This window comes from Crocuta crocuta, unplaced genomic scaffold, assembly GCF_008692635.1.
Source record: "Crocuta crocuta isolate KB4526 unplaced genomic scaffold, BGI_CrCroc_1.0 scaffold160, whole genome shotgun sequence".
In the NCBI taxonomy this organism is placed as follows: Eukaryota; Metazoa; Chordata; class Mammalia; order Carnivora; family Hyaenidae; genus Crocuta; species Crocuta crocuta.
This window is the reverse complement of record NW_027527591.1, coordinates 3017031-3043038: the sequence shown is the minus strand read 5'-3', so window position 1 is coordinate 3043038 and position 26008 is coordinate 3017031. Positions and strand designations below refer to the sequence as shown.

Below are 26008 nucleotides of genomic sequence, written 5' to 3'. Positions count from 1 at the left end.
TTATGCTAAATGAAATAAGTCAGAGAAAGACAAACACCATTCGATTTCACTCATATGTGGAATTTAGATACATATGGGAAACAGATATACATATGGGAAGGGGGGGAAAAGAGAGAGAGGGAAGTGAACCATAAGAGACTCTTAATGATAGAGAACAAACTAAGGGTTGATGGAGGGAGGATGGGAGGGGACGGGTTGAATGGGTGATGGGTATTAAGTAGGACATTTGTTATAATGAGCATTGGGTGCTATATGTAAGTGATAAATCACTAAATTATATTCCTGCAACCAACATTACACTATATGTTAACTAACTAGAATTTAAATAAAAATTTGGGAAAAATAAAAATAACTTTTAACTCAAGCCATAAGACAGGTGAGGATATGTCTAATAAATACAGTAGCAATATAATGATTAACAGATAAGACTCAGGAGGCAACAATATTTGGAATTCTATAAATTTTTGTATTTGGCAAGTATTGTAGTAAAATATTTACTAGGTATATCTAGTGGCTTCCTCTTCTTCAATGTGAAGTAAAAGTTTGTCTATACACTTGCTGTTTTTAAGAACAATGAGGTCAATAGCTATCTGAATATATCTTTTCCTAAAAATACTTTCCCCAAAAAATTTTTTACACTTTTCCAACTAGTCACAGCATTTGCTATAAATGTAAATATAAAATGTCTCCCCTAAAAGTAGAAGTTCCCAGTAATTCCACATCAATTCTAAGCTGACAGTTTTATTATTTTGGAATCATTTCATAAAGAACTATTCTGGATATTTCTCCATTTGATTCCTGACTGAACTGAACACAGGTTAATGAATAATGACAGGAATTTTTTCTAGGTTATTTTTGGGCTAATGAGATATGAGAATGTTTGTTTTTAAAACAGAGGAAACCAAACCCATTTTCAGTCTCTGATATAAACTATGTTCTTGCATCTTAAAATACACAAAAGCCTTATAGGAGTCTCTTTTCAATTAACTCATCTTTAATACCATTGCTAATCATCTTTAATACAAATGACAGTTCTTTCCAAATTTAATAGGACACTTTCCCTTTCATTTAATAGAGCATGTGCAACTTTTGATTGGATAAACTTTCAGAAACTTTTCTTGGGGCACGTGGGTGTCTTAGTTGGTTAGGTATCCGACTTCAGCTCAGGTCATGATCTCACACTTTGTAAGTTCGAGCCCTGCATCGGGCTCTGTGCTGACAGGTCAGAGCCTGGAGCCTGCTTCAGATTCTGTGTCTCCCCCTCTCTCAGCCCCTCCCATGTGCAAGAGCTGTCTCTCTCTGTCTCTCAATAATAAATAAAAACGTTAAAAATTTAAAAAAAATTCTTTTTTTAGATCCGGACACCATTTTAAAACAGAAAAATGGAGTCCAATCGACTCATTTTACAGATATCAAAATGTTGGTCCAAAGAGAATTATTAATATTTTTAGGCATATTTATTTATTTTGAGAGAGAGAGAGAGAGCACAAGAAGGGGAAGGTCAGAGAGAAAGGGAGAGCAAGGATTCCAAGCAGGCTCCAAGCTGTCAGCACAGATCCCAACTCAGGGCTTGAACTCATGAACCGTAAGATCATTACCTGAGCCAGAATTAAGAGTTGGACACTTAGGGGGCGCCTGGGTGGCTTAGTCAGCTAAGCGTCCGACTTTCGCTTAGGTCATGATCTCGCGGTTCGTGGGTTCAGGCCCCGCGTCGGGCTCTGTGCTGACTGCCAGCTCAGAGCCTGGAGCCTGTTTCAGTCTGTGACTCCCTCTCTCTCTGACCCTCCCCTGCTCATGCTGTCTCTCTCTCTCTCTCCTAGAAATAAATAAAAATATTAAAAAAAAAAAAAAAAGAGTTGGACACTTAGCCAACTGGTTTCCCCAGGTACCCTAACCCAGAGAGAATTAAATTTAATTATAGTTATTTAATGAAAGAATTGGGGTTCAACCTCAGAAATCCAAGTGGTACTGTTCTTTTTTGGTCTCACTATACTGCCACTCATCAGATAATTTGAAATTAAACTACTACTTGAATGAAATAATCAGTCATCCTTCAGTATCTTACTATCTTATTTTCTTTTTAAAATGTTTGTTTATTTATTTTAATGTTTATTTATTTTTGAGAGAGAAAGAGAGAGATAGAGAAAGAAAATGTGCACGGAGTTGAGGAGAGGCAGAGAGAAAAGGGAACAGAGGATCCAAAGGTACATCTGTGCCGACAGCAGAGAGCCCAATGCGGGGCTCGAGATCACAAACCATGAGATCATGATCTGAGCAGAAGTCAGACTCTTAACTGACTGAACCACTCAGCTGCCCCAATATCTTATTTTCAATTGCAAGCTAAAAGTTAAATCAACTTGAGTAATTTTTAGCACACTATAAATAGGCTTAATAGGACCTTTCAGCAGTTTTTAAAAAGTTGGTTCTTACTGTTAGTTTTCATTTTCAGTCTTCTTTTAAGACCCTCAAGGCTGAGTTTAAAGTTGGAAGGATTCCATCACAGTCTATGCAAACCCCACATTTAATTACCGAAGCGTGCATACCAATATTTTGCCATGGAAGCAGTGACAGAGTCCAGACGTTTCTCTGTATGCAGCTGGAGACAGCTGTCCACAAAAGCTCTGGTGACACAAATGTGTGTTTTTAATTCTGCTAACTTATGCTGCACTGTCTTGAATTTAAAAGAAATGAAAAGAAAAAAAATTAGCATTGTAAAAGAGCATATTTTTAGTTACCTAGCATATCTAAAATTATATAATAAAAGATCTTTAGAGCAAAACAAAAGTGGAATCGCTGGTTCTTTTTTTTTTTTTTTTTTAATCTCCCAAAGAGGCATATGTTAACTAAACAGCTTAAATTTAAAACCCACTCTACTCATCACTAAGGAAACTTGTACTAGAAGACGGGGAAAAAAAGAGATAAATGATAAATAACATCTCATGTTTTAGATTAAGAAGTTTAGACCATTTAGGGAAACTGCTTGAAAAACAGCATGACTTTGATAGATGACCACCATCTTGTGGTATAGTCCTGTAAGTACAGCTGTTAAAACACCTATTTTCCCCTGGAATCTAAATCCATGAAGGATTTCTCTCTCTCTCTCTGTCCCTCTCCCCAGTTGTCTCTCACTCTCTGTCTCTCTCTGTCTCTTACTATTTTCTCCCCAGTTCTCTCTTTCTCTCTCACTCTCTCTTTAAGAGAGAGAGAGAGAATCTTCATCAGCTTTCATGCTCAGCACAGAGCCTGACTCAGGGCTCCATCCCATGACCCTAGGATCACAATCTGTCAAAATCAAGAGTGGGTTGCTTAACTGACTGAGCCACCCAGGAGTCTCCCCCCAACTTTTTCAAGTATACATATTTCTCTATTCTGCTTCTTTGTGTTAGAGTAACAAGCAAAGTAACAAGCTGGAAGGACAACAATAAAAATATTTATTAAACATTATTTTATATTGAAAAGTAAGTAATCTAGATCTATAGAATGCAATAGAACACCATCAGTACTCAAGAGATCAAAGTCGTGTATCCTTCAGCCGCTTCCACCTCTCTCCACCTTCCGGAACCCTCTTAATCCCCTTAATAGCTAGTCTCTAACTTGAACTGACTGGTCGGGAACGGTCAATATCAACATTTTATACTTTCTCTTGCCAGCCATAGACAACCTATAGCAGCTTTGGAAATCATTTTATCTAGACTGTTCTCAAGTGTTCTTGACTGCTTTCACTTGAATCAAATATTTTTACATTACAGATTCTTGGCTCCCACAACTTAAATTCTGAGTTTACATTTTGGTCTCTTTGGCACCAACTTTTGAATGTCCTTCAGGAAACTGGCTTGGATTTGACATACTGGCTTTCCACTTTGAGTAACCCTCCAAAATACACCCCATTCTAGTTGACCTCTTAGGTTTGAGGCCCAGGTCTGGTCAGCTGGCAGTATTTTCCTTGTGAAAATACAGAGAGAAACAGGGTTTTCATCATTCTGCTATGGGATTTGAATGAGACCTTCACTTTGCCTAATAAAAAGCATGGAAGGTAGTGAAAAAGGTACCAGAGTTGAACTCAAACTAGACATTAATGTGCCCCACCTGTGCACTGGCAAATTCAAAGCCAAGACTGAGCTCTCAATAGGAAGGCTTTAGGAACCAGATTCTCAAGAGGATGCTGGCCCTGTCTGCCATTCCTACTGGTTATAGCAATTCTCAAACCACAAAACTGAACCTTTCAACATCATTGTAGTGGGGACAGTTTGGGTACTTTACATTTCTAGAAAGGAGTAGAGAAGGAATATAGTAAGACTCAGGACCAGGCAAGACCTGAGTGTCAGGAGGAGTAGGAGCTCTGAGGGACAGATTCCTCAGAGATGTATCAATATAACTACCATACTAATGAAAAAACCCAACTGACAGCCTTTCCCTTGGCTTTATTCCATCCTGTTCTAGAAACAAACAATATAGCTGGCACCTAATGGTTCTAAAACCAAGCAGTAGGAAGGCTGGTGCCACACATTTTCCACTCAGTATCCTGGCATCTAATTCAGAACATGCTGGGTCACATCAAAACTTTCTTCCCCTCTCACTCTTTCCTTCCATTGTCTATCTCCCTTTCTATTCATTTATATTTAATTAGGCCAAATCTCCACACAGTAAATCAGCACAGAGTTTCCCACCCCCACCCCATGCATCCAAGATTACACAGAAAATCTAAAGATAGAACAAGAAATGAAAAAAAAAAGTTGGGAAATACCTTTCTATACATTGAAAACAGATGAGTATATATTCCCTCTAAGCCTACTCCTGGCTCAGTTCAAGGACACTATCTGTGATACTTCATTTGGAAGGTAAGGAAGAATCTGACAAGTCTCAAGATACTCTTGCCCTCTCCCTACTGTGATGGCACACTTGAGGACTTATGTGCTATTTACAGTTGAGAGAATCAAGATCTCTAAGCCCAATTCCCTCACATGAGAGCTGTTTCTCTGGAAGTTCTAGGAGATTCCAGAAGCTGAAGTTAAATTTTAGACCATGATGAGCTCATTTACAACTCTTTCTTTTAAAAAATTTTTTTGTTGTTGCTATTTAATGTTTATTTATTTTGAGAGACAGAGAAAGGGAGACAGAGCACGAGTGGAGAAGGGGCAGAGAAAGAGGGAGACACAGAATCCGAAGCAGGCTCCAGGCTCTGAGCTGTCAGCACAGAGCCCGATGCAGGGCTGGAACCAGGAACCATGAAATCATGACCTGAGCCAAAGTCGAATGCTTAACCAACTAGAACTCTTTCTTTAATTCCTTTAGTCAGGTCCACAGGTTTAAAGAAATCTAAGAGTACAAAATTTACTCTCTGGGGATAAAGAGATTAAATATTTGCATATTCTCATATTCCTGGCATCACATTGGGTGTTACTATAAAAAATTTGTTTGTGTTCATCCCCACAGACATTGTATCATGCTTTCAGAAATTATTGCATAATGGATGGTGGCTAATAATTATACTACACATTATCAGCAAGGTGCTTTTTGTGAATGATCAACACTTGTAGCAGTACTTTTAAACATTCATTTCTAATTGCTAATAGATAATACTACAGCTAGCATTTCAAAAAAATTCCTCAAAACTTACTAAGTGAGTCAGATTGAGTCTCCTTCAGAGTTCTGAACGACATAATTCTAAGAATCATAGAATTATAGAATTGGAATACACTTTGGAAAGGTTATCTAGCCCATGTTCCATTTAAACAGTACTGTTAATTGTACTGTAATATATTATAATTCAAATATAAAATATAACATCTTCAGTTTGCCACGTGATTTTATAGTTAATTAACCCCACACTCAAGGTCTCAGGAACTGGATAATTACATTTTGGAGGAATGTAAAGATGAAGCATCATTTTTTTTCTCTCCTATTCCTTTTCATAATATTTGGTGCCCTTAGAATCAATAGCACATCCCATACAAGAAATAACTAAAGCTTGTCTTAGAAAAGAACATTGAATTTTCACTTCATCTCCCATGGGTGAGGGAAGTGGAGAAAGAAAAAAGGTCTATCTACTTTATATTTCTGGGTAGTCAAACTAGTGTATGAGTTAAGGGTTTATGTTCCAGGAGCACCTGGGTGGCTCAGTCAGTTAAGCGTCCGACTTCAGCTCAGGTCATGATCTCACAGTTCCTGGGATCCAGTCCCGTGTTAGGCTCTGTGCTGACACCTTGGAGGCTGCAGCCTGCTTCGGATTCTGTCTCCCTCTCTCTTTGCCCCTCCACTGCTTGCATTCTGTCTCCATCTCTCACAAATAAATAAAACATTTAAAAATTATTTTGAAAATTAAAAAAGGAGTGTAATTTCCAGAGTTGTAATATACGTGTAATTTGGGAAACTTGCTTAGCCTCTCCATGCCTCAATCTCCTTATCTGTAAAATGAGGGTAAAAAGAATGCTTATCTAGAGAGTTGTGAAGAAAAAACAAGAGAATCCATTTAGTACAGTGTCTAGCACATGGGAACTGTCATCATCGGCAAGAGGCGGCAGCAGGCCTAAAGCTGCTAAATTCCCCGCACGCGGGGCATGGAGGCCTCGGATCCCAGGTTGTATCCCTGCTTGATTGCGACACTTCCCCCACCCCCCACTCAGCCCCCAGCAGCAGGGAAGCAGCGACCTACGGGACTGTTTAGGGTGGTATAAACAAAGCCTGCACAGACTGGGACCTGGAAAGGAGGCGGGGCGTGGGGCATAGAACTCAGCGCACCTTGGCTATGTCCTCGGCACAGGGAGATCGGACCCAAAGGAGTAATTTGCAGCACTTGGTTGAGAAGGGACTGGGGAGATGCCATTTATCTCCCCATAACCACCAAAATGGGGTCTCAGGGAGCAGCCAGCGGGACACAGTGGAGGCGAGACATGCCTACTCCAAACCACGCCCATCCCCGCCAGAGAGCTGTTTTGTTGTTGTTATTGTTGTTGTTTTTACCTGAGCCTGGGTTTGCTTGTTTATTGGTTTTGTCTGTGCGTTTGTGTATCTTTGTTCCCTGTGTGGTTGTCTGTTTTCTTTTTCCAGGTCTACCTCAAGAAACAAACCAAAGTGCACATGGTGGAGAGTCATAAATACCACTAGAGTAGGGAAACAAAATAACCAAACTCTGAACAAGAGAAACTAGGAGACACCATTCAAAGAACAGACAGGCCCTGAACAGTCAAGGAGCCCTCTTTAATATAGTATGACTCACAGGGGCAGAGTGTACAACAAGCTTTTACAAGTAACAAGAGATAGAAAGCTAACCAAAATGACGAAACGGAAGAACTCTCCTTCAAAGAAATTCCAGGAAGAAATGACAGCTAAAGAACTGCTCAAAACAGATATAAGTAACATAACTGAACAAAAATTTAGAACAATAGTCATAAAATTAATCATTGGGCTTGAAAAATCATGGAAGACATCAGAGAAACTTATGCTACTAACACTATGGAGCTCAAAAATAGTTATGATGAATTAAAAAATGCTATAAATGAGAAACATAATAAACCTAGAGGCATTGAATGCAGGAATTGAAGAGGCAGAAAGGAGAATAAGTGATTTAGAAGACACAATTATAGAAAAAGAGGAAGCTGAGAAAAAGAGATAAACTGATCCAGGAACATGAAAGAAGAGTTGAGGGCTCAGCAATACAATCAAACGGAATAATATCCGTATCATAGGAATCTCAGAAGAGGAAGAGAGAAGAAAAGGTGCTAAAGGAGTCCTTAAACAAATAATAGCAGAAAACTTCTCCAACCTGGGGAGGGAAGTAGATGTTGAAATTCAAGAGGTGCAGAGAACTCCTTTCAGACGTAACTTGAATTGATCTTTGCATGACATATCATAGTGAAGCTAGCAAAATATAAGGACAAAGAGAATTTTGAAAGCAGGTAGGGAGAAAAGGGCCCTAACATACAAATGGCAACCTATTAGAGTGGTTACAGACCTATCTACTGAAACTTGGCAGGCCAGAAAGGAATGGCAGGAGATCTTCAATGTGATGGACAGAAAAAAATATGCAGCCAAGAATCCTCTATCCAGCAAGCCTGTCATTCAAAATAGAAGGAGAGATAAAAATCTTTCCAAATAAACAAAAATTGAAAGAATTTGTCACCACTAAACCAGCCCTAGAAGAAATCCTGAGGGGGACTCTGAAGGAAATGTTGCAAGGCACACAAGATACCAGAGACACCAACACAAGCATGAATCCCACAAATGACACAAACTTTAAACCCATATATTTCAATAATAACACTGAATGTAAATGGGCTGAATGCTCCAGTCAAAAGATATAGGGTAGCAGAATGGATAAGAAAACAAAATTCATCTATTTGCTGTCTACAAGAAATGCATTTTAGACTGGAGGACACCTTCAGATTGAAAGTAAGGGGATGGAGAAATATATGTCATGCTACAGGAAATCAAAAGAAAGCCGGAGTAGCTATAGTTATATCAGACAAACTGGACTTTAAATTAAAGACAGTAACAAGGGATGAAGAAGAGCATTGTATAATAATTACATGGTCTATCCATCAGGAAGAACTAATAATTATAAATGTCTATGCACCAAATATGGAAGCACCTAAATATATAAAACAATTAATCACAAACAGAAACAATCTTATAGATAAGAATGTGCTCATAGCAGGGGACTTTAATACTCTGCTTATAGCAATGGATAGATCAACTAGACAGAGAATCACTAAAGAAACAATGGACTTGAATGACATTGGACCAGATGGATCTGACAGATATATTTAGAACTCTACATCCTAAGGCAATGGAATTAACTTTCAACTCAAGTGCACATGCCACATTCTCCAAGAGAGACCACATACTGGGACATAAAGCAGCCCTCAATAAATATAAAAGAATTAAGATCATACCATGCACACTGTCAGACCACAATGCTATGAAACTTGAAATCAACTACAGGAAGAAGTCTGGAAAACCTCCAAAAACACGGAGGTTAAAGAACACCCTACTAAAGAACGAATGAGCCAGTGAGGCAATTAGAGAAGAAATTTAAAAATATATGGAAACAAATGAAAATGAAAATACAACAATCCAAACTCTATGGGATGCGGCAAAGGCAGTCCTAAGAGGAAAGTACATTGCACCCCAGGCCTATTTCAAGAAATTAAAAAAAGCGAAAGTGCAAAGTCTAACAGTTCACCTAAAGGAACTATAGAGAGAGCAACAAGAACACCCCAAACCCAGTAGGAGAAGAGAAATAATAAAAATCAGGGCAGAAATAAACAATATAGAAACCAAAGAAACAGTTGAACAGATCAATGAAACCAAGATTTGGTTTTCTGAAAAAATAAACAAAATTGACAAACCACTAGCCAGGCTTCTCAAAAAAAACAAAAAACAAAAAAAAAAACCAAGAGAGAGAGCACTCAAATAGAGAAAATCATGAATTAAAATGGACTTGTTACAACCAATACCTCAGAAATTCAAGCAATTTATCAGGGAATACTATGAAAAATTATATGTCAACAAATTGGACAACTTATAAGAAATGGACAAATTCCTAAACACACACTCACTACCAAAATTCACACGGGAAGAGATAGGAAATCTGAACAGACCCATAACTAGTGAAGAAATCAAATCAATTATCAAAAATATCCCAACAAATAAGAGCCCTGGCCCACATGGCTTCCCTGGGGGAATTCTACCAGACGTTTAAAACAGAATTAATACCAATTCTTCTCAAGCTATTCCAAAAAATAGAAATCGAAGGAAAACTTCCAGACTCATTTTATGAAGCCAACATCACTTTGATTCCCAAGCCAGACAGAGATCCAGCAAAAAAAGAGAACTACAGGCCAATATCCCTGATTAATACAGACACAAAAATCCTTAACAAGATACTNTAGATCATTTTCTCACACCATGCACAAAAATAAACTCAAAATGGAAGAAGGACCTGAATATGAGACAGGAAACCATCAAATCCCTATAGAAGAAAGCAGGAAACAACCTCCTTGACCTGAACCGCAGCAATTTCTTACTTGACACATCGCCAAAGNAGGGCAGATGGGGTGGGGGGGAGGGGAAGGGGGTTGATGGGCATGGAGGAGGGCACTTGTGGGGATGAGCAATGGGTGTTATACAGAAACCAACTTGACAATAAACTATTAAAAAATAAATAAATAAGTAAAATTTTTAAAAAATCAGTCATTATTTAATAACTGAATTTTACCATTTTATTATCTATTCCATGGAAAATCATAAGATTTGAGTTCAAATATGGAGGGTATTAATGAAAAGAAATAAAAATCTTATAATAAATAATTGCTACTTAAGTATGGTTAGGTCTCCATTCTACAAAGAAAATGATTTATTTGTGAAATGCACCGAAATCATCAGAAAGGCCCCAAGTGTTCAAAATTCAAGCATAACAAAGAAAAAGGAAACTGAATAGTTAAATTATCATAAAATGACATTTGTCTAAGTATCATACAACATTTAAGGGTCTTCTCTTTCATTTTAATAACTAGAACAATAGCATACCCAGCTCTAGAATAGGAGGTGTAAGCATATATTGGTCATTCATCTTCTTTGAATCCATTCCTAGATTGAATATGAAAATATTCAATGGTATTTATTTCAATAAAACAGTAAGATTCGAAGAAATATCTTAGATATCTGAGAACACATATATTTTCTTGGAAAACCGTATTACAGGTAGCTGTAGTACACTGGTGGAAGCGATGCTACTGCCACCTAGTGACAGTTTGGTAAACTACCTTTGAAAGAAGGCAACAATAAAATGGTGCTTGCTTGAAAAAGATTAAAACTATATCCTCTCTTTTTGCTATCAAAATATATGTATTTATTTAGTATATGTATCAATCAAATGCATATATTACAAACCTTTTTTCTTCATTATACCAATTTTCTATTTCCTTCATGGTCAAATGTCAAATCATATTTAACGTTCTATGCTATAAACAGCCTGGGTAATATCATAGTCATCCTTGTGATAATTTAATATGAATTCCATAAAAGGAAATGTAGATGACCAAGGGGATGGAAAATATGCCTATCTGATGTACTTTTTATACTGTCCGTAATAGGGCTACAGGCATGAAGTAGTGGTGGTTGGATTTCAGAAGTCAAAGCTATTACAGGCACACTTTGTTTTGTTGCTGTTTACTTTATTGCATTTGCAGATGTTGCATTTTTTCCAAATTGAAGGCCTGTTGCAACCCTATGTTGAGCTAGTCTATTGGTGCCATCTTTCCAACAGCATTTGCTCACATGTCTCTGCATTGTATTTTGGTAACTTTCACAATGTTTCAAACTTTTTCACTATTAAAATATTTGTTATGGTTATCAGTGAACTTTGATGTTACTCTCCCTCTTGTTTTGAGGCACCATGAACCACATCCATATAAGAAAGTGAATTTGATCCATAAATGTTGTGTGTGTTCTGACCTTTCCGCTGGCCAGTCGTTCCCCTGTCTCTCCTCCTCCTTCAGCCCCCCGACTCCCTCAGACACAACAATACTGAAATGATACCCATCAACAGCCCTACAATGGCCCCTAAGTGTTCAGGTGAAAGGAAAAGTCACACGTCTCTCTTTAAATCAAAAGCTAGAAATAACTAAGCTCACTTATGTCAAAAGCCAAGATAGGCTGGAAGCCTGGCCTCTTGTGCTAGTCAGCCAAGCTGGGAATGCAAAGGAAAAATTCTTAAAGGAAATGAAAAGTGCTACTCCAATGAATACGTGAATGATAAAAAAGTGAAGAAGACATGTTGCTGAGATGGAGAAAGTTTTAGTGGTCTAGATAGAAAATCCAACTAGCCACAACATCCCCTGAAGCCAAAACCTAATCCAGAGCAAGGCCCTAACTCTCTTCAATTCTATGAAAACTGAGAAAGAAGTTTGAAGTTGGGAGAGGTTGATTCCTGTGGCTTAAGGAAAGAAGCCCTCTCCATAACATACATGTGCAAGGCGAGGCAGCATCACTGATGAGGAAACTGAGGCAGGTTATCCAGAAATTCTAGCTAAGATAATTAACAAAGGTGGCCACACTAAACAACAGATTTTCAAAGTAGATAAAACAGCCTTACATTGCAGGAAGATGCCATCTAGGACTTTCATAGCTAGGAAGATATCAATGCCTGGCTTCAAGGCTTCAAAGGACAGGCTGACTTTCTTATTAGGGGCTAATGCAGCTGGTGACTTTAAGTTGAAGCCAATGTTCACTTACTACTCTGAAAATCCTAAGGCCTTTAAGAATGATGCTAAATCTACTCTGCCTGTGCTCTAGAACTGGCAAAATAAAGCCTGGATGACAGCACATCTATTTACAACATGGTTGGCTAATTGCATGTTTTAAGCCCACTGTTGAGATCAACTGCTCGCGAAAAAAATTTCTTCCAAATATTACTGCTCATTGACTATGCACCTGGTCACCCAAGAGCTCTGCCTGAGATGGACAATGAGATTAATGCTGTTTTCATGCTTGGCTAAGACAACATCCATTCTGCAGCTCATAGAGTAAGGAGTAATTTTGAATTTCAAGTTGCATTAAGAAATACATTTTATAAGGAGCACTAAATACCAAAAATACCCCCAGTCGCTGTGTACCCCACTTCCTGACAGTCTTAAATGTTTGAGGGGAAGAGGGCAATCACTGAGAATCACTGATAGGTGTAAATTAATGATGTGCAAATGAAAAGGAATATAAAGTATAAAATCCTTACTCTTTTTTTAAGTCACTTATTCTTATTATTATTTAATGTTTATTTATTTGTTTTGAGAGAAAGAGAGAGAACATGAGTTGGAGAGAGGCAGAGAGAGGGAGAAAGAGAATCTGAAGTAGGCTCTGCACTGTAGTGTGGATCCTGACCTGGCACTCAAACTCATGAGCTGCAAGATCATGACTTGAGCCAAAATCAAGAGTTGGATGCTTAACTGAGTAACCAGGCTCCCCTAAAATCATTATTCTTTTTAAAATTTTTAATTATTTTTTTCCGTTAAGTTTATTTATTTATTTTGAGAGAGACAGAATCCCCAGCAGACTCCACAGGCTCAGTGCAGAGCCTGACACTGGGCTTGAACTCACAAAACTGTGAGATTGTGACCTGAGCCGAAATCAAGTTGCTTAACCAATGGAGCCATCCAGGCGCTCCTCTTTTTTTTTTTTTTTTAATGTTTATTTTTGATAGGGGGAGGGGCAGTGATAGGGGGACAGAAGATCTGAAGCGGGCTCTGTGCTGACAGCAGCGAGCCCAATATGGGGCTCAAACTCACAAACCATGTGATCATGACCTGACCTAAGTCAGATTCTCAACTAACTGAGCCACCCAGGTACCCCTAAAATCCTTACTCTTAAGGAAATCACAATTTAGGCAAGTCAAGTCATATTGTTTTTTAAAAATGTTTTCTAAAGTGTGTGCCTCATTTTTATAGATTCAGAACAACTATTTTTAGATTTGTTATGCTAATAAGAAAGGATACAAAGAAGTTTTTTCGGAATGGAAAAAGTTTACTTGATGAACACCAGAGTAAGTTCCTTTATTGGAGCAAAATAGATGACATTATGTAAGGGAAAAATCACAAACTTTAATGAGTGCTTACTTTGCCAGGCAATATTCCGAGCACTTTGTGTGTAGTATCTTGTCTAATCCTCACATCAATTCTATGAGGTAGCTACAGATATCATTCAATTCTTGCAAATAAGAAAATGCTTCCTAGAGAGATCATATAGCCTGACTAGACCATGGAGATCCAAGTAGCTGATCTAGGGCTTAACTATGACTGAAGTTAATTTCTTTTCTTTGTTTTTTTTTAACTTTTTAAAAAAAGGTTTTATTTATTTCTGAGAGAGAGAGAGAGAGAGAGAGCGTGATCAGGGGAGGGTCAGAGAAAGAGGGAGACACAGAATCTGAAGCAGGCTCCAGGCTCTGAACTGTCAGCACAGAGCCTGATGTGGGGCTCGAACCCACGAATCGTGAGATCATGGCCTGAGCTGAAGTCGGACGCTTAACCGGTTGAGCCACCCAGGCATCCCATCTGAGGTTAATTTCTGTAATGCTGGTCCTAAAGTCTACCAAAGTGTTTCATCTCTGCCTTGCCCTTCATAAAGCCCTTCATCTAAGCCATTCCACTTGAAACTGTTCAAGTAAATTTCCAATTCCGGGTTTTTTGGTGGTAAAATGTTTACTCAATTTTATGCCTAAACTGTGTATAAATTTTTCTTTCATTTAAGAAGAAACTAGAGTCTAATATTTGATTGGTATGGTTAGTGATTATGGCCACCATGTGCTGAGTTCTTTGGCAAATACCTTAAGCTTCCCTGCAAAACCTTAAACAAGGTTTAACCTTCTCAGTGCTTGATCCTTGACAGCTAAATCCTAGTAAATCTAAAACACAAAAAAGCAGAAGGTGCTATTATAAATCCATAATCATTAACCTCATCTGAGTCCTCAATACTGCTCACAGCCTTACTATATTTCTCTAGTTCGTTCAGTCTCTTACTTTGAAAGGCTATTTCAAATCTTCCTCACTCTCTTTGGACACCTCCATGTCCCCTTCACTCACCTCTCTCTAAGAGCTGAGTTTCCGTATGTTATTAAGGAAAATGGAAGTCTTCATAAAGAGCTTTTGCAATTTTCTACCAGGAGAGCTAAGGGTTTGACTGAACTCATACCCATCCTTTCATCATTTCTTCTGTTACAATGGAGGAAACACCTCTGCTGTGGGGGTGGGTGGGAAGGCCGATCTTTCCATGTGCTTTGGCACCCACACCTAAATGCTTTCTCAAATATCCTATGCAGTTATCTTCTTCATATCTACAATCTTTCCTTCTTTATTAAATCCTTTCTCTAGGTATTAAAACATGCTTCCGGCATTCTCATTCTAACAGTAACAAAAACACTTAAAACTACAATATGTTACTTGACCCCAAGATTCTGCCTGCCACCCCCCATCTTCTTCTTACTCCCTAGTAACCATCTTTCTCTTAACCACCACTCACAGCCAAGCTCAGGAAAGAGCCATGTGCCATCAGTATCTTTACTTCCTCTGGTCTGGCTTGACCCCACTCTAGTCCATTATCAGCTCCCTATTGCTATGTCCAATGGACACTCTTGACTCTTATCTTGTTTTCCCTCTAAGCAACCTTTGGCCCTACTTCTGCCTACTTGAAATCTTCTTTTCTCTTGGCTTCTGTGACACTCCTTGCCTGGTTTGCTCTTTTCTTTCTAGCCCTTCATCCTCTGTTGTCTTTTGCAGGTTCTTTCCTCCTATGCCACCTTTAAATCCTACATTTTTCTCAGGACTCTGCCCTAGAACCAATCTCTTCTTATCTTACTCTCTACTCTTTCTCCCTCAGGGCTCTCGTCCACCTTCATGAATTCTAATACCACTTCTATGAAAATTACTCCATATTTGTGTTTAGAAGAGGAAATTGATGTCACTTAATACTAAATCATGATAGTAAGCTTACCTGTAAATCTGCAACCGTTTTCCCAAAAGCTTTTCTTCCTCTAACATAATTCCTGGTTTCTTCGAACATGAATTCACTGCCTGACACTGCAAATTCAGCAATTATCAGCCTTTCCTAGAACCCAAAATTAGGTCTTAAGCATCATTCTAATTCCACAAGTGTTTTTTGCATGATTTTGATGATAAGAAATCCAATAAATAATCTTTATAAAACTCCTTAAAATTATTTTATTTCTTAACTCTATAAGAAAATGCTCCCATAGATATATAAGAATATTTTGATATATCCAAAATTCTTTAAAACAAATCCTTTATTTTTATAAATGTCTGTCTTTACTACATATATAGACATCATTTATTTTACTCCTTCTTTTCATCAATCATCTATGAGAAAAGAAATATGAAATTGCTGATTTTTATTTATTGATCTCTGTGTTCTACATATTCTAATGGGTCTATGGAAATCAACCTCTTAAAGTGGATAAGTTAAATTCTGCCTCCTAGTGCAAAAGCATGCATGGTCAGTTTAAATCCATCTTGCTGGTGATTTTTGTATTCTATTTCTATGGCAGTATTCCTAGCCTTGACTCCAGTTTAGCCCAGGCTGTGGCAGTCCCTAGGCAAATGCACCTATATTTCTATGCTGGCATGTGAGGTCCAACAATCACTTAGGCACCACACTCCAAAAACACAGAAGTGAGAGCTGACTAAATGGGCTAAAACTTTTCAGGACGATTCCCTGGTATCATTAAAAAAAAAAAAAAATTCTGCCAAATGTTTGGCTGATATTTCCTTACAAGGAGCTAAGAATTCTTGACTTGTAGTTAAGAAGCTAATGTCATTCTAAGAAGGTATCAAAGAACTAAAGTACCTAATTTCCCTACTCATTTATAAGCTTTGATTGGATATCCCTGAGTTCATTTATTTACTTATCTAGCCTATAAAACTCAGGTTGTTTGTTTGTTTGTTTATGTAGGCTCCACACACAGCACAGAACCCAATATGGGGCCTGAACTCATGACCCTGAGATGAAGGTCTGAGTTGAGATTAAGAGTCTGATGCTTAACCAACTGAGCCACCCAGGCATCCCAAGAAGTCAGGGTTTTTTTTCAACTTTAAGTTTATTCAAATGATTGGCTATATCACAAGTTTTATATGCATGAGTTTACATAATTCTATATTATTTCATTTTACTTTATTAGTTAATCAAAAGATGGAATCTTTAATAATTCTGACCTGTGGAAGCTCTTGCATGAGGTAATAGAAGCCTTTATTCTCTTCTCCAAGTAGGGCACTAGGTGGCAACCGTACATCTTCAAAGAATAATTCTGCAGTATCCTAAGGGGTCATACAATTAAGTACAGAATTATCTCACTTAAATCTCCTAACACACTAATGAGGTGAGTATTATTTCCATTTAAGGGCAACAAAAACAAGAACAAAACAAACTGGAAGCCAAGTTGGAGTGGTTAATGAATACATCTAATAGGTAGTACACCAGGGATTCAAACCCAGATCCATCTGATTCTAAAAATTTGTGGCTTTCCCACTGCAATACTCCGTCATTCTAGTTCCAGTCTCCTCCAGATTTGTATGTACTGAGAGCTAAGGATTTCTCACGCATATTAAGTAAAACATGTTTTTCCTTTTGGTAATGAGAAAACTACCAAATAATTACCAAATAATAGAAAAATATTTTCTGCTTTTATTTCATAATTTTCTTCAATCAATTTAATATAAGGTCTATTAATATATAATTAAGTTTGCCATTTCTGAAGCAGATATTCAAAATATGCTGATTCACTTCCACTACTAAACAGCACAAAGAGATACAGTTGGATAAATGGAATAAATCTTACCTTTTTTTAAAAAAATGTTTGTTAGTTTGGAGAGAGCAAGCATGAGGGGCGGAGGGGCAAAGAGAGAGTGGGAGAAAAGAATCCCAACCAGGTTCTGGGCTGACAGCACAGATGCAGGGCTCAAACTCACAAACAGTGAGATCATGACCTGAGCTGAAATCAAGAGTCAGAAGCTCAACCAATTGAGCCACCTGGGCACTCCTCCCTTTCCATTTCTGAAAAGCATATTTTCAGAATCTGACGTAGGAAGGTATGATTTGCTATATGTAGTTCTACAAAGTATAATTGAGTAAACTCAATGATTTATAATTAATAATTCATATTGTAACTTACCTGGGCTTTTAGTCCCATTTTATGTAGCTTTCGTCCCTTGATAAATCCTTTCATTCCAGTTTCCACCAAAAAAAGGCTAATGCCATGGGCAGGAGAATGAGCTTCACGATTTGTGATTGCCACTACGATCACAATGTCACTTAGGCACCCATTACTGATGAATACCTGCAAACCCCAAATATACTGTGACACTCCACAATAAATCAGGTCCATGTTTAAGTCATGATGGGAGGAAAGTATATTCAAGAAGACTAAACCAGACAAGACATGCATTATGCTTCTCTTTGTACTCTACCCAAGTATCTTCAGTGTTGATTATTTATATATCAGGTTATTAAAGAGTACAGGGAAAACAACCCATTGCTTCAAAGAATGAAGTCAGTACATTTTCATTACACAATTAATACTGTAAATAATAATGAACAGAGCTTATACCTTTTCTAAATTAAAGCAAAATACTCTTATTAAAATGATAAACTGTATTTTAGAAAGAAATCGCAGATGAAAAAAAGGAATCTGTTCTAAATGGCAACATTAAAGTATTTGTACTCTCATAACAGTTTTGAAAAAGAATGGATTTGATTTGGATGTTACATGGCCTACTTTTTTCCAAATGGCCTCAATAAGGAGATAGTGATTAAAGAGGGATACTAAATAAGAGATATTAGAATACCAGATGATATTTATTTATCAAAGAAATACATCCAGCACAAATATTAATAATTAACCCATTTTGTGTCTTTCCTGGGTCATCTCAAGCACTTCCATGGCTTTAATTACTATTGATCTGCTGATGACTCCAAATCTTTAAGTCAAATTTCTTGCTAGGTTTCAGACCTGTATACTTACCTGCCTCTGGAGAGTCCATTTGATGATTCATGGGCAGAACATATCCGTTCCTACCCTTAACTCTTAACTAATCTTGAATATCAATCTATTTTTCCTATCTCAGTGAATGGTGCCAAAAAAAAATCATGTTATCATCTTGCTTCATATTAAATTTGATATCTAATTCTCTCTAATCCATGTCAATACTTTATGAATCTACTCACTTCCTTTCTCTTCCATTGCCATTACCTTATTTCGAGGCCTCATCATTTCTTAAGTTCCCACAACTGATGTCTCTTCACCTCTATTATCCATCATGATGTCAGAGACCTTTTTATAATGCAATCTAATCATATCATTTTCATATTTTTAAAAATTTGAATAGCTCCGTAATAGGCCTCAGGATAAGTTGTAAACCTTTAGAGGGGCATATAAAACTCATGAAAAACTGGCACTAGCTTAACCAGTCCAGCCTGATCATTTGTCCCATTTTTCTCATTCACTGTCCTCAGGTCAACTCCACTGAACTATTTGCTGTCCTCTCTATTCCAAGGTCTTCTTTACCTATGTGTCTCCGGAAATCTCATTCCCTCCACTGGAGAGGCTGTTTCCTAAGGCTAGGATAAATCCTATCATTCTGGACTAAGTTCAGAGTTCTTCCAAAAAGTCTTCCCAAATTCTCCAGGCCAGGTTCAGTGCTCCCATAAGCACCCTGAATTCACCACCATCTTAGCATTTATTGAACTGTATTCAAATGATCTATTCTTGTCTCTGTCCCTTTGAAATAGTAGGGGTACAAAATGGCATTGGTTACTCCCATCACCTGACATCCATGCTTTTTATAAGATTTATGTTCTAAAAGCCACAGTGCTGTACATACAAATAATGGGAAATAAGCCTATGATGTTAGTGTTGTCTATATGATAGCAAGTGAAGGTGGGTGGTGGCCTGGTTATAAGTGACACGACAATCAAAGACCCTCAACATTTTTTCTGTACAAGGAGCTTCTCGAGAGCAGGGACTATTCTCTATTCATTTACCTCTCATCAGTGCTTACAATAGTGTTTGGCATATAGAAGTCCTTCAAGGAGTTTGCTGAATAAATGAGAAAAATGTATTCCTGAAAAAAAATTTATACATCATGGCAAAAATATTTTTCTACAATATTGCTCCATTGCACCACTTGCTCAAAAACCTGTCAAGTCTCCCAATTTCATATCTTTCCAGGAGAATAATGACCATCTGTGCATGTGTAGGGTTGAATTGCTGAAGTAGTGGTTTTCTGTTTTGAATCACATGTCCAGGGATTAGTGTCTGTAAGCTCTAAATTCATGGTCTCAGACATATATTAACAGACATTATTATAGATAAAAGACAAATAATGGGATGAAAGGAAGGGAGGAGCTGTTTACAGAGCAAAAAGTGTTCACTTTAACACCCTGACTTCAATTTGCTAATAGTGAATAGAATTCTTCAGCAGTTTTTTTAGACACAATTATGGAAGAAGGTTAATCGATTCTGAACCATTTCTGCAAGAGTCTGACATAAGGCGAGTATTTCCAGCATGACTGCTTTCCTTTACTTATAAGAAAATTCTCTTTGTAAAAGGACTTTCTCAATTTCATTCCTAATTATGACAGTCAAAACTCTTAATAAGGCTGGGATTATCCCTACTGAGGGTCATCATTTTGGGGGGTATTTAATGCTTATAAGTTCATTGTAGACATTATAAATAGTATATTGTTATAAGGAAAAAGGAAAAAAAATCCTTGAGTCCATCATATAGACACCATTATGAATTTCCTTTCTGTTTTTTCCCTTTTAATGTAGTTGAAATATATGTGCATTTTGTTACTTAGCTGATACCTATGTATATAAAAGTTATTAACTTGATCTCTTCATTTAATGTAATTATTTTCCTAAACCATTAGATACTATGTGTTGATGCTTTAATGGGCTCATCTTAGGTCATTTTTTTTTTCAGTTTATTTATTTATTGGGGGGAGGGGAAAGGCAGAGAGAGGGTAGAGAAAGAATCCCAAGAAAGTTCCATGCTGTTGGCATGGAGCCCAACACAGGGCTCAATATCTCAAACCATGAAATCATGACCTGAGCCAAAATCAAAGTCAATGCTTAACTGACTGAGCCACTAGGTTCCCCTTAGGTCATCTTATTAAGGTACTATATTCACTTACTTATTCCTTTACTTTTGCTTCCTTTCAACTTTTTGTTATTTCTAATAGAGGTTTGGAAATAATCAATGGTGCTTTCCTGGATGGTTCCCACAGAAGACCTGCTAACAAAGCTGGAGTCACAGGAGAATGTGGTTCCCATTTGACCAAATATCTTAGTCTTCAGTGGCCCTCTGCGTGCAGAGTTAAGTGATGATTATACAGGAATAGACGCATCTTTATTATAATCCTTAGGACAAAGTTGTGGGGAACAAGTTACTAATTCCCTGAGGGTGCATGGATGAGTTAACAAGGCATAAAGAATTAAAAAGCCACAGAATGAAGCCACCCAAGGTTGGGTAAACAAGATTAGGTAAACAGGGCAAAAGACCCCAGTAGAGGACAAGTACTGGAATAGGAAATCTCAGGTTGAAAACACCCAAAATGAGATAAACAAAATTAGGTATTCAGGGTGGGAATGCTTCCCCCCTCCTCTCGGTCCCCTTAGTACAATAGCAGAAACCTGTTTTCACAGGAAAGAAGGACAAAAACAGGAAATCAAGACTTAAGACTGCAGCAAGGCAAAGTTCCCAGAGCTGGAGTTAATTAGCAAAAGAAAGGTGCCTTGTTGACCCTGAGGTAGCGTGCTTTGTTCTTTTTAAAAATTTTTTTTTTAATTTTTTATTTATTTCTGAGAGAGAGAGAGCGCGCGAGCGAGCGAGCGCGAGCACGCGCGAGCGAGCGCGGGTCAGAAAGAGAGGGAGATACAGAATTCGAAACAGGCTCCAGGCTCTGAGCTGGCTATCAGCACAGAGCCCGACATAGGGCTCAAACCCATGAACCATGAGATCATGACCTGAGCCGAAGTTGGACGCTTAACCGACTGAGCCACCCAGGCGCCCCTAGCATGCTCTGTTCTTCTTGTCCCCTAGGCCAGTTTAGGTAAACAGTTAGTGTCTCATGTTTGCTATAAAAAACCTTCTGCCCAGCACCAGGATTTTGTTTTGTATTGACCCAAACCTCTAACACCAAATATCATCAAAATCCCCTTTCCCTCACACCTATGAGTTAATGTTCATGGTTTCATTGCCTCTTTGTGCATGTCTATCATGCTTTTTGGCTTTCTGATCCTAATAAAAATGGAGTAAGGACCCTTACTCAGCACTTTTGTTTCCTCCCAGACATTAGCCTCTCTCACATGTCAATCCTGTATCCGCTCTTTTGCTGGACAAGAGAGAACACCAGACCCAGAGTCTACGACAAAAAGTATGTTTGGGAAAATACTAGTGACTCAAGATAATCTATAAAGAGAATTCCCTAGGGCATAAGACGTATTGTATCCAACTTTTAGAGGTTTATAAAGCACATTAGCATATCAAAGAGAAGTTACACACATTTTCTAAATTTATTTGATACCACAGATACTATTTTTCTGTATCAATAACTGTAAAACTAGATTATGGAATGGTCTTTAGACCTAGGATGCTCAAAACATATTCTTCAGACCCATGCCAGCCCACAAGCTGCTATTAGTCCTTGATAACATAAGTAAAGAAATCAAGACTGTTTACAAAATTTTACAGCAGTTTGACAGTACCATAACATTCAAACTTGTGATTGTGTAAATGCAAAAAAATTAGTCTAAAACTAATTATAAGTTTAAAAAAATTCAAAGAAAACAAACATAAATTAGTTCTTCAATAGGCTTTGAAACAATTTTCGGAAAGACCTCCTTAGTGCAGAAAATAAACATCTTTCCTTCACTTAACACTCAGTCAACAATAAATATTTACTGAGTGTGTACCAGACACAGTTTTAGGTAAACAAAATCCTCTGTCATTAGTAATAAATTCTAAGGGACATATTCACCGCTTAGCCTTTCTGTAACCTTAATTGGAGGGACTTCCCAATTCATCTGGGTTGATGTGACTCTCAGAAAGATTAAAGGGCTCTCAAATTCTATCAAAGCTATCCTTCTCTCCTAAGAATTTTTGAAACTCTTCTTGATATTTACAAGGTAAGATTTTATCCCCAATTTTTCATTAATATCAAGTTTATTAATTATCGTTTGTCTCATATTTGTACAATGTGAGCCTCTTCTTCCCCCTTTCTGGCTTGATAAGGACTGTTTGGAAGCTAAAACTTTTGCCATATTAATGAGGGGAGCCAGCAAAATGAAACATACAAGAAGAACAGATCTCATGTAATATGTAGTGTTGCAAAATTCACACTGTCCCCAAAACAAAACAACTTAAGTAAATTAAATTATTACATGAGTCCATAGAAAGAGAATCAATAAGGAGTAGTCTCTGAGACACTGTTACTCATGGCATGACTCAGGACAGAAGGGCTGTAGAAGCCCCTCTTTACATACCTTGCTTCCATTGAGAATCCAGTCACTTCCGTCCTTTTTGGCATTTGTTCTTATTCCTTGCAAATCACTATATTTTTTTTAAAATGAAGGAAAATTCATTAGTTGGTAAAAACTGAATTACTTAAGTGTTGTTATGTAAGTATGTATATAATGTGATAATTCAAACTGTTCATATCATGAAAAAAATTGACTTCTAACTAACATTAAGAATGTTCACACAAATGCACTGAAAAACCACGTCTGATGTATTATATTCTAAACCTCTTGTATAAATGAATATATGATTAAGATTACATAAAATGGCCAGATTTTATAGAGCATAAAACTCCCAAGTAGATCCCCAAATTGGACTCAGATTGCATCTCAAAGCCCACTATATTTGAAATTATTTGTCACCATATATTTGCCTGCCTCTATTCATCTTGATTCCTTCCCCTATCTCTGTTGATCAAAATTTAGCTATTTAAAATGCTTCCTTTAACAAGCCTGCTCTAAACATGCAATAGATTATTTTTCTAAATATAAACAAATATCCATAATTAAAATACAAAGTGTACAGACAATATTTCTGACAAAGGAAAAATACTGAAAAAAAATTACTTCCTAGAGTAAACATTTCTAAAATACATCCCTCCACCATTTTTCAGTGGAAATAGATACACACACGCATATTTTTATAAAACTTGAACCACATATGTGATTTCGACCTTTCAATAATATCTAATGCTTTTCTATAATTTCATTTTTATCAATGGCATAGAATTACATTGTATAGATTTATCATTTTCTTCAAGCAATCTATTGTTGAACAATTAGTAGTTTCTAATTTTTATAAATATCCTAGAATGAATACCATCATGTATAAATAGTCTACATCACTTCTCCTGATTCTTCTTCTTGAATATGGTCTTTATATTATATACTCCATGGCACTTTATTGCTCTTTGTATCAGGCTGAATAATGACCCTGAATATAATAAGTCCTAATCCTTGGAAAGGGACCTAGAAAAAAGGTCTTGAAGATGTGAGTAATTTAAGGATCTTGAGATGGGAGACTATCTTGGATTATCTGATGGGTGGGCCTGAAATGCAAATGTCCCTGTGAAAGAGAGGCAGCAGGAAATTACACAGGCAGAAGAGGAGGGGAAATGTGAGGACCGAGGCAGGTTGGAATGAAGAGAACACAAAGCAGGGAACAGTGAATGTCAGCCACCAGGAGATGGAAGAGGCAAGGAATGGATTCTGCCCTAGAATGTCTAGAAGGAGTGAAGCTTTGGAGATATCTTGACTTGGGTTAATTTATACTGATTTTGCACTTATGGCCTTTAGAACTATGAGAGAATAAATGTCTGCCTTGTGATGCCACCAAGTTTGTGGTCATTTGTTACAGAAACCATAGGAAAATAACAATCGCTTACAGCATTTATCTTGAATTTCCGGGGTTAATAAAAAGATCTTACCTTTATGCCTACACCACTTCCCAGACTCAAGTCTTTTGAGGACAAACGATATATCAAGTTTCCATGCCCTTCACCTAGCATACTGCTTTGCACACAAAAGCACTCAAACATTTGCTAATTTACATTCTCAAAGATGCCAAATGTGCAGAAAGGAATTAATACAGCAGGTCTCAGGCTGCTATCTTTAGAAAAGCCTGGTTACAAGATTGGCTCTTTGGCTGGTCTCTGTGAATTTGGAGTTCAGGAAGATTCCCACCATTAGCAGAACAGATAGGAGTAGCTCACTGTATTCAAACTGTTTGTGTAAATCATATGATTTATGCTGAACACATGTTTTTCTTCTGGGAATCTCAGCCTATGTCATATGCTAGGCAGAGAGTGTTTCTGTGCCCGACCTCCAGTAGAATTCTGGGCACTGAGTCTCTAACGAGCTACACTGGTAGGTAACAGTCCACAGGTACTCTCACAACTGGCTGCTAAGGAATTACACGAGTCCTGGGGTACTCCACTGAAAGGGCTCACAGAAGCTCTGCACCTGATTTTCTATGCATTCCAGTGCACGAGGCTTTTCCTTTTGCCGATTTTGTTTTGTATTCTGTCACTGAAATAAATTACACGGTGAAGACAATTATATGCTGAATCCTGTGACTCCTCGCTAATCACTGAACCTGGAGCTGGTCTTGGGGACACCGGACATTGTAAACAAGGCATTTGTTTGAAGGGTAAGTTAAATGACAAAAATCTGTAGCTTTGTTTTCAGTAAAAGGATAAATGACTATAAGGGACATTTTATCTTTTTAAAGCTTTTTAAAAAAATATTTATTTTTGAGAGAGAATGAGAGTTGAAGAGGGGCAGAGAGAGAGGGAGACACAGAATCTGAAGACAGGCTCCAGGCTCTGAGCTAGCTGTCAGCACAGAGCTCGATGTGGGGCTTGAACCCACAAACTGTGAGATCATGACCTGAGGTGATGTTGGACACTTAACCGACTGAGCCACCCAGCCAGGTGCCTTTTTATTTTTTAAAGCTTTTTAAAATTTTTTGTAATTTTATTTGAGAGAGAGAAAGAGAGAGGAGAGAGACCATTATGGGGGAGGGGTAGAGGGAGAGAGCGAGAGCGAGAGCGAGAGCGAGAGAGAGAGAGAGAGAGAGAGAGAATCTTAAGCAGGTTCTATGCTCATCGCGGAGCCTGATGACCTGAAATCAAGAGTCAGACACTTAACCAACTGAGTTAAGTGTGCCCCTGTTACTATTATTTTTATTATAAGGAACATTTTAAAGCTGTGTGCTAGTGTATTCTAACATAATTTTCATTGTAAGTCAGTATAAAATGTTAGTTCCTAAAATCAGTACATGGCTTATTAAGATAAAGTAACAAAGGTAATGACACAGCTCAGTTTGTGGATTAAAAAAAGCTCTTGAATGGTAAATATGAAATATTAAAAATATACTACTAAAATATATACTACTTAGCATTGCCAAGAATTCAGACCTTCACAATAATCGTA

At 37.6% G+C, this 26008-nt stretch overlaps 1 protein-coding gene across 1 annotated transcript in view; it reads right to left on the bottom strand.

The window, feature by feature from the left end:
- Positions 1-26008, bottom strand: part of ACADL (acyl-CoA dehydrogenase long chain) — a 52212-nt gene that overhangs the window by 9071 nt on the left and 17133 nt on the right. The window contains exons 5-9 of the mRNA XM_077771343.1: positions 23042-23108; positions 17669-17833; positions 16713-16814; positions 15478-15591; positions 2544-2671 (exon numbers count right to left, since the gene is read on the bottom strand). Of these exons, the coding sequence (XP_077627469.1) occupies positions 2544-2671; positions 15478-15591; positions 16713-16814; positions 17669-17833; positions 23042-23108 (576 nt within the window). The remainder of the gene's footprint in view (positions 1-2543; positions 2672-15477; positions 15592-16712; positions 16815-17668; positions 17834-23041; positions 23109-26008) is intronic.